Source organism: Diceros bicornis, chromosome 13, assembly GCF_020826845.1.
Source record: "Diceros bicornis minor isolate mBicDic1 chromosome 13, mDicBic1.mat.cur, whole genome shotgun sequence".
Lineage (NCBI taxonomy): Eukaryota > Metazoa > Chordata > Mammalia > Perissodactyla > Rhinocerotidae > Diceros > Diceros bicornis.
Genome location: NC_080752.1, coordinates 20,366,103 through 20,379,646, shown reverse-complemented (window position 1 = coordinate 20,379,646; position 13,544 = coordinate 20,366,103). Strand labels below are relative to the sequence as shown.

Genomic DNA, 13,544 nt, shown 5'->3' with positions numbered 1-13,544 from the left:
ATTGAATTACAAATATTAAAGTATTATTTCTATTAATAAAAACTATAGCCCTAAAAAGAAACATAAGCAACAGTACACACACAGTCTATGTATATATAATTTGTTTGTGAACCAGTGTAGTAGAATGGAAAGAAGGTGCGAATGTGTACTTAATGGCTCTGTTACCTTCAACAATTTCTTAACCTCACTGAATTTCAGGTTGTTATTTATAAAGTATGGCTAATAATACCTCCCTCAAAGGTTTGTTGTGAGAATTAAGTGAAATAAATGAAATAAAATGTATGAAGGTCATGTACTAGGTACTCAGTAAGCCCGGCATGTACATTACTCAATAAATGTTAGTTCTCTTCTTTCTCTCTTCCCTATTCCCTGCCCCCAACCTCACACTTGAGCACTGTTCTAGGCACCACAGTTAGTAATATGTGGTTCCTAGAAGGGACTTACATTTCTAGTAGGAAAGATAAAACCTGTGGAAAGTTCCATAAGATTGGTCCCAAGAAATATGAGGTCCTCCCAAAGGTGTGATCAGGGAAGATTTCACAGAAGATGTGATGTTTCATCTGTGACATGAAACGCGAGCAGGAGAATCTCAAAATGTGGAAAAGTAGATGAGGGCATCCCAGGCTGAGGGAACGGCATAAGCAAATGTATGGATGTGGGAAAATACCAGACATATTCTGGAAAAGGTGCATAGTTCATTTGGACTAGAGTGTAAGATTGGTGATGGAAATAGAATGAGAGAGATTTATTTTATACTTGTAAAGGACTTAGTATGTCAGACATTACTGTCAGTATTTCACAAACATTAACTCATTTAATCTTCACAATAACACCATGACGTTGTTATTGTTCCCATTTTAAAGATGAGGAAACTGAAACACAGCTTCACTAACTTGGCCAGGGTCACCTAGCTAGTAAGCAGCAGAGCCAGGCATTCTCCCTCCAGAATCTGTGCTCTTTATCGTTATGCTGCTGTGTCTCTCAGTTGGGAAAGAAAACTCAGCACAGTAGGACTTGGTGACTAGAAATGGGAAATAAGTAAGAGGAAAGGCTCAGGTGATTCTGAGGCTTTTGAACCTGGGTGACTGGTACCATTAATTGAAATGGGCAAGTCAAGAGAAGGAGTAAATTTTAGGTTTGGTATGGCTGTATATTTTGGAACCATTTTTTAATATATTATCCAGCATTTCTATTTGTTAGTAGCAGGAAGGAGACACATCTACATCAACTTTGTCTTGTTACTCACATGTCCTCAAATATGGTTTTCAAGGAGTATTTTTTTTTTTTTTTTTATTAATTCTTGTCAGTGGTTGATGGACTCTGATCAACTGGTGTTGTATGTTTTAGCATCTCTCTGCTGAGGAGTTGGCAAGAAGAAGAGAAGAGGGAAAATGCAAACCTGTTAAATCTTCAAAAGTGCCAAGGCCAACAAAAAGGTGATTCTTTTTAACTTATCACAAATGCTTAGAAAAATGTATGGAAAAAATGTCCAATGTAGCAACATTATATTGTTCACATTAAGTTTAAAAATACTGCTAAAATTTTTGAAATTTTTTATTTCAGTTTTATTATCAATTTGGGAGACCTTGAGCAAAACTTTAATTTGTTCAGGTTTAGTGAATGTAAGATCCAAGATATCTTGTAAAGGGGACTTGTTTATGACAGGTGGTCATTCAGCTCCTTAGATCTTATGAATAGGTAACCTCATGAAATGACTAGTGCTCTCTTTGGTTGGGGCTGATTGTTAGCAAGGTTTTTTAATAATCTAAAATTTGTAACTTATAACATTAAGGATCACCAAATAAGTTAAATGACTTGATTTTCTAGACCCTTACTTCCTGCAGATGCCCCGTTGAATAGACTATAGTTTTGTCAGTGTCCCTTTTAAAACAAGATATCCAGGAATGCCACTAGGTCATTTTCAATGGAAAGTGCCCTGGTACTTAACCAGTTGTATGTCCCTGGGTAAGTTGCTTAAGGCCTTTTTAAGCCTTGGGTCCTCATTTATAAAATAATAACTATAATAGCCAACATTGTTAGCTGTTTTAAGCACTTCGTGTATGTCAACTCATTTAATCCTCATAACAACCCTATGCAATAGTTAATATTATTATTCTCATTTTATAGATGAGGAAACTGAGAGGCACAAAAAAGTTGAGTAACTTTCCCGTGCTTGTTAGTGGTGGAGCTGTGATTTAAACCCAGGCATTAAGGCTTAAGAATCCATATTCCTGACGGTTACATTATATATCACCTCTCTAAAATAAAAATTAAAACTTACAGTTGTGAGAATAAATTAAATGAGATAGACTATGTAAAAAATAGAGGCATTCATAAACTAGGACTCCTCATTTAGTATCCATTTGATTTTCTGAATCTAAATGAGACATATTTATTGTGATTTTGAAGTCATTGTTCCAGTTTGTCAGAATTTTCGTAAATTCAGATCTGCTTTTTTCATGTTAGCCTTCTTAGCTTTGAATCACAACAGTTCAGTAAGCTTGCCTTTTCTCCCACTGGTCACTGATTAAAATGTTTAACTGAGGTAAATGCAGATCTCACATTATTATTCTATTGGCTATACGTTACCACAGTTAACCCATATTTCTTCATCTTATGCAGAATAATCATAGCAGATGTCTTGCTAACATTCAGGTAAAATATATTTAGTCTTTTTGAGTCTACTAGTGTCTAGCAGATAATTCCTATCAAAAATGAAATTTAGGTTTTACTTACCATGATAACTTATATTTTCATGAACCCATTATTTTTCTTAGTAGTCACCTCTTCACTTGCTAAAGGCTCACAAATTAGCTATTTAATAATCTTTTCTAGAATTTTCCCATTGTTCAACATCTGATTCCTCTGCTTCTAAAGTCTGCTTTTTTATGTTTTGAAAAGAAGCCCAGTAATTTCCTATTCGTAGTCCTCCAATTATTTTCCCATTCTCTTCGGCTCTCAGAAAAGGTTGACTGTGGTTTCATGTTATGGTTCTTCAGTGCTCTGGCTCATGTATGCTCTCTTCCTGTTTTCTCATCTATCTTGGCTTTTAGTCCTGCTCACTGGCAGTTATGTTAACATGAACGTGTTCGTTGTTTGTTTGGTTTTTTTCTTTCTCTGAACATAACCTAAAAAAACCTCTTTATTGTTCCTAATATTTTTCTCAAACCTCAATTCTTTACTGGTCACAAAGCCTTTCTAACATTTCTCTCAGATTTACACATGCTTTTGAATCTAGCCTTGGTTAGATGCTTCTCTTTCCATCTTTTTTTACTTTTTCATTTTAAAATATGTGTTGTCATAGAACTTTCTATATATATATTAATTTCTTAAGCAGACGTGTTTGCCATTTATTCATTCAACGAATATTTATTGAGTCCTTACTCTATGCTCAGCACATAATTGTACTGACAGAAGTATTTTTGAGAAACTTACATCTTTCTTAAAGAAATTGACAACAGAATTACTTTTTCCCAAAGGTCCTGTCATTTCCCATTTTTTTAATCAAGTCCAAAAGAACAGTGCTTCTTTCAAAAGGGAATGTCCTAAGAAATTCTCCTGGTTTAATATTTTTTCTCACTCAGACAGAATTTAGGTTTAGATTGTTGATAAACATTTTCAAATGTGTAAATAAATGTTATTTTTCTGATCTTGTTACTGAGATTATACTAGAAGTGATTGTTTTTTGTTTTTCAGCTCATTTGATCCCTTCCAACTGATACCTTGTAATGTTTTCAGTGAGGAAAAGCAGGTACTACTTATGATCACCGAATGACCATAAATAATGCTCCTGTCAGGCGTGAAATATTCCTTCCTTTCTTTCTCTAAAAGAAAAATATATTTTCTTTTTTTATGCACAAGGCCTGTATGTATGTGAAAGATTGGACAAGGAGAGGTACATTAAGGGTCAGATGAATGATAGAGATGGGAAATGGGAGAGAGTTTCTCCATGTTGGGGTTGAAAATGATATTTTTTTTTAAAAAAAGTCTGGTTTGCACTGAGCCTTGGTTGGTGGTGAGAACTTGATGTGATAGGTAAAGGAGAAAAGGGTGGACGTTCCGGTTAGGGAGAACAAAATCTCTATTTTTATGCTCCCCCATTTTTTTTTTTTTTTTTTTTTTATATTTCAGGAGCCATTTCAGGTGAAAGTGGCTTCAGAAGCACTTTTAATAATGGATTTGGTAAGGATAATCTATTGTGTTTACTTAGTTATTCTGATTTCTATTCTTGTGTATTTTTATTGCAGGCATAAGAGAGTATGGAAGACGTGTATTTTGGATCTTAACTATCCTCTTTTACAAGGAATCTAAAAATAAGTCTTTTCTTTTGGAGAAAAGCCAAACAATTGCATGTTTCCATATTTTAGAGAAAATAAATTAATGTGAGTTTTTGCAGACTGTTTATCATCATTAACCCTATTTTCATTTCCTAGTATCCTTTGTCTGCTGCCTTCTAGATAACCGCGACAAAGCACAACTATAATTTGGAGGTTCCTTGTTTGCACTAAATCGCTGAGCCTTCCAATTTGTTGTGTGTTTGTTTATGATATTTTTCTATAGGAGGACCCAGAGTGATTTTTACTTTGTATCCTTATGAGACCTTTCCCAAACAGGGAGAGCAAATGATATCTTCATTTTGTAAATGAAAACATGGCATCTTGGAGTGTTTGAATGTTTAGTTCAAAGCTGCTCAGCCGGCAGTGAAGATAGATCTGAGATCTTAGGTCTCTGTGCGCTGAGCCTAGCATCTGGTTCCTCTACTGTGCTACTTTTATTTTAGAAAAACGTAATTACCATACTTGTAGATGACTCTCCTGTGATAAGTGAGTTTTATTCTCATTTTTTGTCAGGTGGGTTTGTATGTTTGAGCTAAGTCTATCTTGTATTTCTTTTAGCATGCTCATGTTTCTATGGCAGAAGTGATTGGTCTGTTAGGAGGAAGATACTCAGAAGTTGATAAGATAGTTGAAGTAAGTTCTCTCTTTTAAAAAACTTTTTAATTATTTAATCCTGCTGCCATACAAAATGTTTTTTAGATTACAGTGGATATAATTAAAATATAGACTTTACCTATGATATAAATGAGAATATGCAAATGTAGAAAGTTATATATTCCCAGAAGTGACTTAACATTCCATATACAGTCATGCACTGCATGATGATGTTTCAGTCAATGACAGACCACTTATACCACGGTGGGCCGATAAGGTTAGTACCATGTAGCTTAGGTGTGTAGTAGGCTATACCATCTAGGTTTGTACACTCTTGTGGTGTTCACACAAGGACGAAGTCGCCTAACGATGCATTTCTCAGAACATATCCCTGTCATTAAGCAACGCATGACTGTTTTGAGCACCTGTTTACTTTTACCACCGAGAAAGAGGGAACACTGCCAGGCTTTGGTTCCTCATGGCCTTCACCAGTAAAAAGCTATAACTCCTAAGAGGCCATAAACATGTGCTAACCTTATAGTTGAAACTTGGTGTGTATCATTCTGTTGAAATTATTACCATAAATAATAGGGGTCATTGAAAGACTATGTACAGATATTGTATCAGCTGACCTGGAAATTAACAATTATCATGACCTTGTTTGAGTAGAAAAATGGATCCTGAGTTCCAGGCATACAGTCACGTTTGGAGTGTAATTATTGTGCAAGTTAAAGGCTGCCTGTGGTATTGTCAAATAAAAGCTTGACTTTAAAAAGTTTGTGTATCTATGTATGAGAGAACTGAAACATTAAAGTAATAGAATTAACAGGATTTCAGTGTAATCATATAAGGATTAATCCTTTATAGGTCTGTGCAGCAGAACCCTGTAACAGTCTGAGTACAGGACTACAGTGTGAGATGGATCCTGTCTCACAAACACAGGCCTCGGAAACCTTGGCTGTACGAGGCTATAGTGTTATTGGATGGTATCATTCTCATCCTGCCTTTGATCCTAATCCTTCCTTACGAGATATTGACACTCAAGCCAAATATCAGGTGTGTTTGTAGGGCTTATGTGTATGTAGCTGTAAATAATTGCACATTCTCTCCCCTCTCATCATTTTCTGTTAAATAAATATACTTTTTAACACTTCTAGGAAAATGTTGCATTTCTAATATTCTTTACATCTGGAATTTTGAAATAACTTGCATTTTTTTCTGATTACAAGAGTAATACATGTTTATTTAAACATTTGGAAAATCAGCTATTTTATTTAATACAGATAATTTTGTTTGATATGTGAATGTTTTTGCTGTAGACAGCTGTTTGTAAATTGTTAACATATTAATAAAGATTACAACTGAAGGGTAATGAATATAATTTGTAAAAATATTTATGGCAAATATGGATCTTGCAGGTCAGGTGATCTTTTTAAGGGCCGTTTCAGGTTGGGTTGAACACATTATGGCCTGAAAAATTGACTGTGTGGAATGAATATATAAGACATTACATTTAGCTGCTGTTTGGATATGAAGGTTTTATCACACCTTTGTGTTCCCATTTCCTCCATTAGATGTTTAAAATGTTGGTATGGGTAAATACTGACTTTTAAATTTATGTAGTTGAAACTAATTCTACTTTTCCTTTAATTGTAGAGTTACTTCTCCAGAGGCGGTGCAAAGTTCATTGGAATGATTGTTAGTCCTTATAATCGAAACAATCCTTTACCTTATTCCCAGATTACCTGCCTGGTTATAAGTGATGAAGTTAGCCCAGATGGCTCATACCGTAAGTTTTCAACAAAACTTCATCCTATTTCTGCCTTTATTTCTTTGAATCTTACAAATCAAAGAATTTACAGCTATGCAAAACTATGTGATGGAAAAGTTTGTGCCCTCAACTAGGGAATCACTGTTAGCACAGCATGCAGTGCAGCCACCCTCTTCCCTTTTATGATACTCTTCTAGGTTCAAGTCCCTACTGTGTTACCATGGCCACTGGGCAAAAGGATTGCAACGTGGAGAAAAGTTGTGGCCAAGCAGTGTGCGTGTTAGGTACTGGAGACGCTGCAATAAGCAAAATAGACAAAGTCTGTTGTTACGAAAATTTTTTGATAAATGCAAACTGACTTTCTCTACGATGGCATTCAAATAAAAAAAATAAAAAGAAAAATGCCCACCCTACGACCAGCTCTCCATGACCTCTCAGTTTAGGCTTAACAATAGCTAACTCTATTTTTATATCTCTTAGTTTCCACTCTATCTCAAGAAAGAATTTGGTTGGTTTAGCCTGTCATATGACTTGGTTCCTTTGGGATTTATGTCCACTTCTGGCCCAGTCAACTCTGGTTGGATAGGGAATTAGTGTAGCAGACTAGGGAAGGTAGGGGAGGGTAAGAGGGGAATGTGGGTGGAAAGGAAAAGATTGGAGGAAACAATTGACATCTCTAGGATACTGGGTACTGTCACTGCATGTTGTCCTCTCTCCCATTAGTCCATGGGCTCCTTGAAGATAGATATTGTATTATACTCATTTTTCTATCCTCAGTTTCTAGCACAAGGCCTGGCGTAATGTAGGTAATAAATGAATGTTTGCTTAACAAATTAATTTCTTCATTCTTAATGATGTCACTCAGATGCTCTCTCTTTGGTAAAGACCCCAGCACTACCCCCATGTCATTTACTATTAGTTGCTCTGTTCTTTGTGCACCTGCAACACTTGTCTCCTACCTTCATGATCACTTTTGTCTTTTAATGTAATTCATCTCTTGATCGTGCCTTGCTAAACTGTGAGCCCCAAAGAGCAGGAACTGCGTCCTCTTTGTCTTTGTATCACCAGCAGCTAATCAGTTGCCTTGCACCTAGGAAGTGGTCAGTGCTTTGTAGGTTTTTATTGAATGAATAATATTGACATTAACTTTAGTCCAAAATGCCCACTTTGAGCATAGCACATATATACCTCATTGTTTAGCCCAGTATAATTTTACAAAAAGTTACAAAAGGAGGAATCACAATTAACTTGTTCTCAATTTAAATCATTTCTTAATGTCACAATCTGCTAGATTTTGGGAGTGAGGCTCTTCTCTGATGCTGTCCAATACAGTAGCTACTAGCCACATGTGACTTTAAATCAATTAGAATTATATGAAATTTAAAATTCAGTTTCTTTAGAGTTCCACTTCTGCCCAAAGTGAAGTAACAAGGACCTGTCTGAAACAACCAAAAAACTGGACATGGTTTTTAATGGTATTTAGGATGTAACATCAGGCAGTAAAGGGATATGATTGCTGGGAGATGGAAACAAATGAAGTGAGCCCAAAATTACCCTAGCTTACTGACTTAAAAGAGTTATCACGTATGGCACAAGGAAGAGAAACCCACCTAGAGCCTGGCAGACTTTGAGTTGAGGTGATGGAGGTGAGACCAGGGCAACTCACTTTTCAGGACAGAGTACCAGAGAGCAGAAATCCACATTGAGAGCAAACTCCGGAAAAGGTACAGATTTAGTATTTAGCAAGATGCAGACCAGCACTTGCCTGGGCAGAAACCGCCAGACGGAGGAGAGAGCTGCTTGAAAGGATTAGAGGGAGCAGTACTAGATGCTCACATAAGCTGCCGTGGACAGAGCACAAGTATCCAACGTTATCATTATTGCAGCAATTTCTGTTGGGCAGCGATTCTCTTAAATGACTTGACCATTATCAACACTGCATATTAGGCCTTAATCCTAAATCCATCACTTTGATCCTCTTGGAAACCCTCTGGTTCAAGAATTAAGATTTTCTAGAAGCCTTAGTTAGGATACTTTGTGTTACATTACTTTTAACTTGGGTCCTATCTTTATTTATTTATTTTTAAAAATTTTTTCTCTGTTAGGTATATACACAAATCATATCTTTAAAATATCTGTAATGGTTAAGCATTTTCTGTGCTTGTAATAGGCAGGAAATATACGTAGTGATTAGTTTTCTGATATTTTAGTGGGTAAAAATATTCAGTACAAAAGGAAATTTTTACTGGTTTTAGTGCCCGTTTTTTAACCTAGAAAAATATTCTTAATGCTAAATAGAGCTATATATATTGTGTGTGTGTGTGTGTGTGTGTGTGTGTGTGTGTGTGTGTGTGTTTTCATGGTTTGCCATCAGCGCAGAGTGAAAATGCATTAATTTACCTCTCTTTATTCTTGTTTTAACTTTCATTAAGAGTAGGAGTTGGTAACCTGGATTCAGATCCCAGCTCTGACATTTATTGGTTATTTTGCCTCAGGCAGATTACTTAACCTCTCTTATTCTCCTTTGCCACATCTGTAAAATGAGAAAAAATTATTACCTTGCTTACAGGGGTAAAGATTGTCAGTAATGTATGTAAAGAGCTTAGCAAATAATAGGTCTTCGATAGGTAGTTATGATTATATGTTGTCTGTGCTTCATAGGTAATCAAAGCATATCAAGTAAATGATTGTTACCACCAAAAGGAGTTTGCTTAATAGCTTGTGGACTGTAATGTGTCACTCCAGCTTTTGGAGGGGAGAAAATGAAATGGAGAAGAATTGAGAAATGAAAAGTTCAGTTATCATCAGGCCTGCTCTTTCCTTCCGTCTTTCCATACACCTGAAAAAAATGAGGAAAAAAAAGCCTTTGAGAGCATATTGACGAACTGTGCTTATATTTTGAGGAAGTATAGTTGGGTTTTTTTCTTTTGCCTTCTGATTTGTTGGCATTTCATTTACTTGAAAAGCCTTATGGTGGCAGACATCCAGTTGAGAGGCAGTGTAATTTAAAGGTTAAGAACGTCAACTCGAGCCAGACTGCCTGGGCTCAAATCCTGGCTCTACCTCTTCCTGGGTAGTTATATATGCCCATGAACAGGTTAGTTACCTTCTCTGTGGCTCAGTGTCCTCATCCAACAACAAAAATGGGGCCCGTGGTAGTAGCTAGTTATTGAAGTGGCCGCACGTGTGGATAAAGCACCTCAAGGCTGGCGCGTGGTAAACATGTGTTATTATGGTGGTGGCTATTGGTAATGAGTCAGCTGAGCTTTTCTTTTAATATGCTGTAAGTACAGTTGCATGGGAATCTTGAAGGATATGTGAGAAATTTCCAAGTAGGCTCAGCCTTTGATGTCTTTTCCTTTCTAGCTGTGTACATAATATCCACCCCTTGGGCTCCTTTCCTCCAGAGTTGAGCGTGACACCTTTGACTCGAGTGCGGCTGCTGCCTCTCCAGAATTAGTCCTGTTCCCTGTCTCGTCTTAGATGAGCACCTGTTGGGAGGTGGAAGGAGTGTGGGCTCAGAAGCCAGGCACACCTGCTAGGGTTGTGCTCCACGCTCTTCCACTTCACTAACCTAAACAGGTAGCTTAACCTGTCTCAGCCTCAGTTGTCTCATCTGTTAAATAGGAATTATGCTGCCTACCTTATAGCATTGTTGTCAGCTTGACAACCTATGTAGAAAAAAATCACTGGCGTGGAATATGTCTTGGTTTGCCTAGGTCAGACCCAGTTCAAGCCTGTGGTTCTGGCACAATTATGAATAGTGCCCCCTTTCATGCAAAAAGTCTCTTGGTTTGGATGATAAATTGTGTGATCATCCTGTCTCTCACAATTCTTTGCATAGAATTGTCATGCAAATGGCGCTTTTACTCTTTTATTATTATTAATTGCTTGGTATTAATATGCTTGATGTATCGAGTTCAGCCAGGCAGTAAATGTTTGATGAATGCCCACTATGTTTAAAGTGCTGCTCAATTGGTCTGCCAAGCTGTGGTCGTGAAAACACTGAAGAGAATTTTAAGTAATTAAAAGGAGACTGGAGATTTAAGAAATAGTTGATGAAATGTGCTGCTTTATGCTTTTCTAGGTTTACCTTACAAATTTGAAGTACAACAGATGTTAGAGGAACCTCGGTGGGGATTAGTGTTTGAAAAGACAAGATGGATAATAGGAAAATACAGGCTGTCCCACAGGTATGTGCTGTGGTTTGAGATGGTTGCCTGTCTGTAGCGTTTCTCATTAAATTCTGTTTGAGAGAAAACCCAAGTTAAATATAAAATTGTGATGTACGGCATCAGTGATGGTTTATTACAAAACTGATTAGTTTATAGTATTTGTTTCATTGGTTTCTTTTCATATTTCTTCCAACAGCAGTGTCCCCATGGATAAAATCTTTCGCCGGGATTCTGACCTGACTTGTTTGCAGAAAGTAAGCTGCCCTCATTTTAATTGGTTCTGTTGTTCACAGATTCTAAAGCTATTCATCTCGATGTGTTTTCCCATGATGCCTAATGCTTTGTGGATACATTTTCTGTGTGTTTCCTTTATTGCTTTTTCCTTTCTAAAATTAATTTCTAAGAGATAATTAGTAATGTGTTTTGTTGCCCACACTTGCATGTAGAAATAATAGTATTTTAGAATAAATTTGTCAGTGTTGGCTGATAAATTTCTTGGCAGATTATTATTGTACACAATGGGGAACATTTTTCTCATTTTATTAAATTCAAAAGCATCATGTTTCCGTTTGGCTTTAACAATTGATCATTTTTAAGAATGATATAAATCTAAGAATTAAATTTAAATGATCATTTTATTTAACTTTTTGGTAAGAAATAAGAGTAGTGAATTCTTTTATTTCACCTCTAGTTTTGTTTCTATGAGTATAATGAGTTAAGACCAGAAGACTGGCAACATTTGTCTGTCTTTTTTTTTGGTAGCAATTTGAGAATAGAAAATTTAAACATATTAAGTTTATTTTTAATGTTTTTTACCTTCTTCTATTATAGCCTTTCTCTTTGTTCTGTTGGAAGAGTAACATGCACATTTCCCAGGAAATAGACTATAGCATCCTAATTTTGAAATGGTAGAGTCCTGTGTATATACATAGATTTTTATCTTACAGGATTATTTTGCTTTGTTAATGTAGCTACTAAAAAAAGAATCAAGGTCACATATTTGTCCAAAGGAGAAAGCATCACATGTGTATAAGGTTTGTCTCTATATAGAATCATAAAGGGACTAACCTAAGCCTTCCTCAACAGTGACTTCCTACACTCCATGATTATGGAAGACAAGTTTATCTTTAAGCACATTTAGGGAGAATGTTTCTCATTTGACCATTAGAAAATGCGAGATTTGGAAAGGGATAAAATAATGATAATAATGCAAATCCTCTTTTACACTTTTTATGTATTTAAATATAAAACTTTTTTTTCAACCAGCTTTTGGAGTGTCTGAGGAAAACTCTGAGCACAGTCACCAATTGCTTCATTGCTGAAGAATTCTTGACTCAAATAGAAAATCTATTCCTTTCCAATTATAAAAGCAAACAAGAGAATGGAGTGGCTGAAGAGAACTGTACTGTGGGTCCAAAGGAATTATTAATGTAATTATTTTAAAGTAAGGCATTTTAATCTTGACACGGTAGATCCTGCTTTCAAAGTTATAACCTTGAAATTATTGTAATTTAGTTAACCATGGCACAGCTTTGATCTTTTTTCTCTAGTTCACAAAATCTAAACTTTGCCATGTAAATCACCTGACAAGAAAGAGGTGTGGACTTGTTTTCATATAGTGATGATGAGAATGTTGTGTAAAGCAGGGTCTCCCAAGGTGCTCCAGTCCTGCCGTGGCAGTAAGCAGTGCAGTAGGCTCTGAGGGTGGTCTGTTTTACTGTTGTGTTCAGGTTGATGAGTGCAACGGGTCTCTAATTTTTATTGCTCACCCAACTCACCATTCTGTTTTGGTATCTCATGTCTCGTTAGGAGCATTCATTCTTTCTGTGTGTTTGGTAAGATTCATTTAAGGTTGCAAATGAGATCGAGAAGGGGGGTCACTGAGGTAATTATCATAGTTGAGAACTACTGGTATAATAAATCTGACAATGTGCTATGGGAGGCCAGGGGAGGCATATGGAGTAAAATCTGAAAAATAGAAAAGAGACCCAAAGAAGAGAATCAAATTACCAGTTTTTTAATTACAGATATTTGCTTCCATTTTATTTTATAATAATACTACAGGATATGCCATTTTCTCAGCTATCTGAAACATTTTGTATGGATATCAGATACATAAAATATTAGGTTCACCTATATGTCCACTTACCTTACTGTATGTGATAAAACCTCGTTTAACTGGAACACAGGTAAGCATAACCCTCAAACTAGATTTTTTTTTTCCCCTACTACTTGCTATCAGAAAGAGGCAAATTGCAATAATGCTTAAATAAATCAAGAGATTTAATTTTAAAAACAAGAAAGCCTTCCAGGACGTATTACATATTCAGCCCAGTTTCATATACTTTCTGAATCCAGAACAGAGGTCAGCAAACTTTTTATATAAAGAGGCAGTTAGTCAATAACTTAGGCTACATACTGTCTCTATCAGACATTCTTCTTTATATTTTTTTACAACCCATTAAAAATGTAAAACCGTTCTTAGCTCATAGGCCTCACAAAAAACAGGTTGCTGGTTGTTATCTTCCAACCTCTGCTCTTGAGAATTGCAAACACTGAGAATTTATTTTCAGATACATGAGCCTTCGACACTGAACAATCTTGCCTCATCTTCAAACAACGAAAGTTAAAATTGTGATTTACGTTTAGGTATGTTTTCAAATAAAA

At 36.0% G+C, this 13,544-nt stretch overlaps 1 protein-coding gene across 8 annotated transcripts in view; it reads left to right on the top strand.

The window, feature by feature from the left end:
- The window catches only part of MYSM1 (Myb like, SWIRM and MPN domains 1), a 35,885-nt gene extending 22,985 nt beyond the window's left edge, over positions 1-12,900 (top strand). For 3 of the 8 annotated variants that reach the window (XM_058552531.1, XM_058552533.1, XM_058552534.1), the window contains 9 exons: positions 1,348-1,436; positions 3,697-3,751; positions 4,132-4,182; positions 4,896-4,970; positions 5,799-5,987; positions 6,588-6,720; positions 10,790-10,895; positions 11,074-11,131; positions 12,144-12,900. In XM_058552531.1, the coding sequence (XP_058408514.1) occupies positions 1,348-1,436; positions 3,697-3,751; positions 4,132-4,182; positions 4,896-4,970; positions 5,799-5,987; positions 6,588-6,720; positions 10,790-10,895; positions 11,074-11,131; positions 12,144-12,311 (924 nt within the window). In that variant the 3' untranslated portion in view covers positions 12,312-12,900. The remainder of the gene's footprint in view (positions 1-1,347; positions 1,437-3,696; positions 3,752-4,131; positions 4,183-4,895; positions 4,971-5,798; positions 5,988-6,587; positions 6,721-10,789; positions 10,896-11,073; positions 11,132-12,143) is intronic. The other 5 variants (XM_058552532.1, XM_058552535.1, XM_058552538.1 and 2 more) reach the window with 5 other exon arrangements.
- The last annotated feature ends 644 nt before the right edge of the window (positions 12,901-13,544 follow it).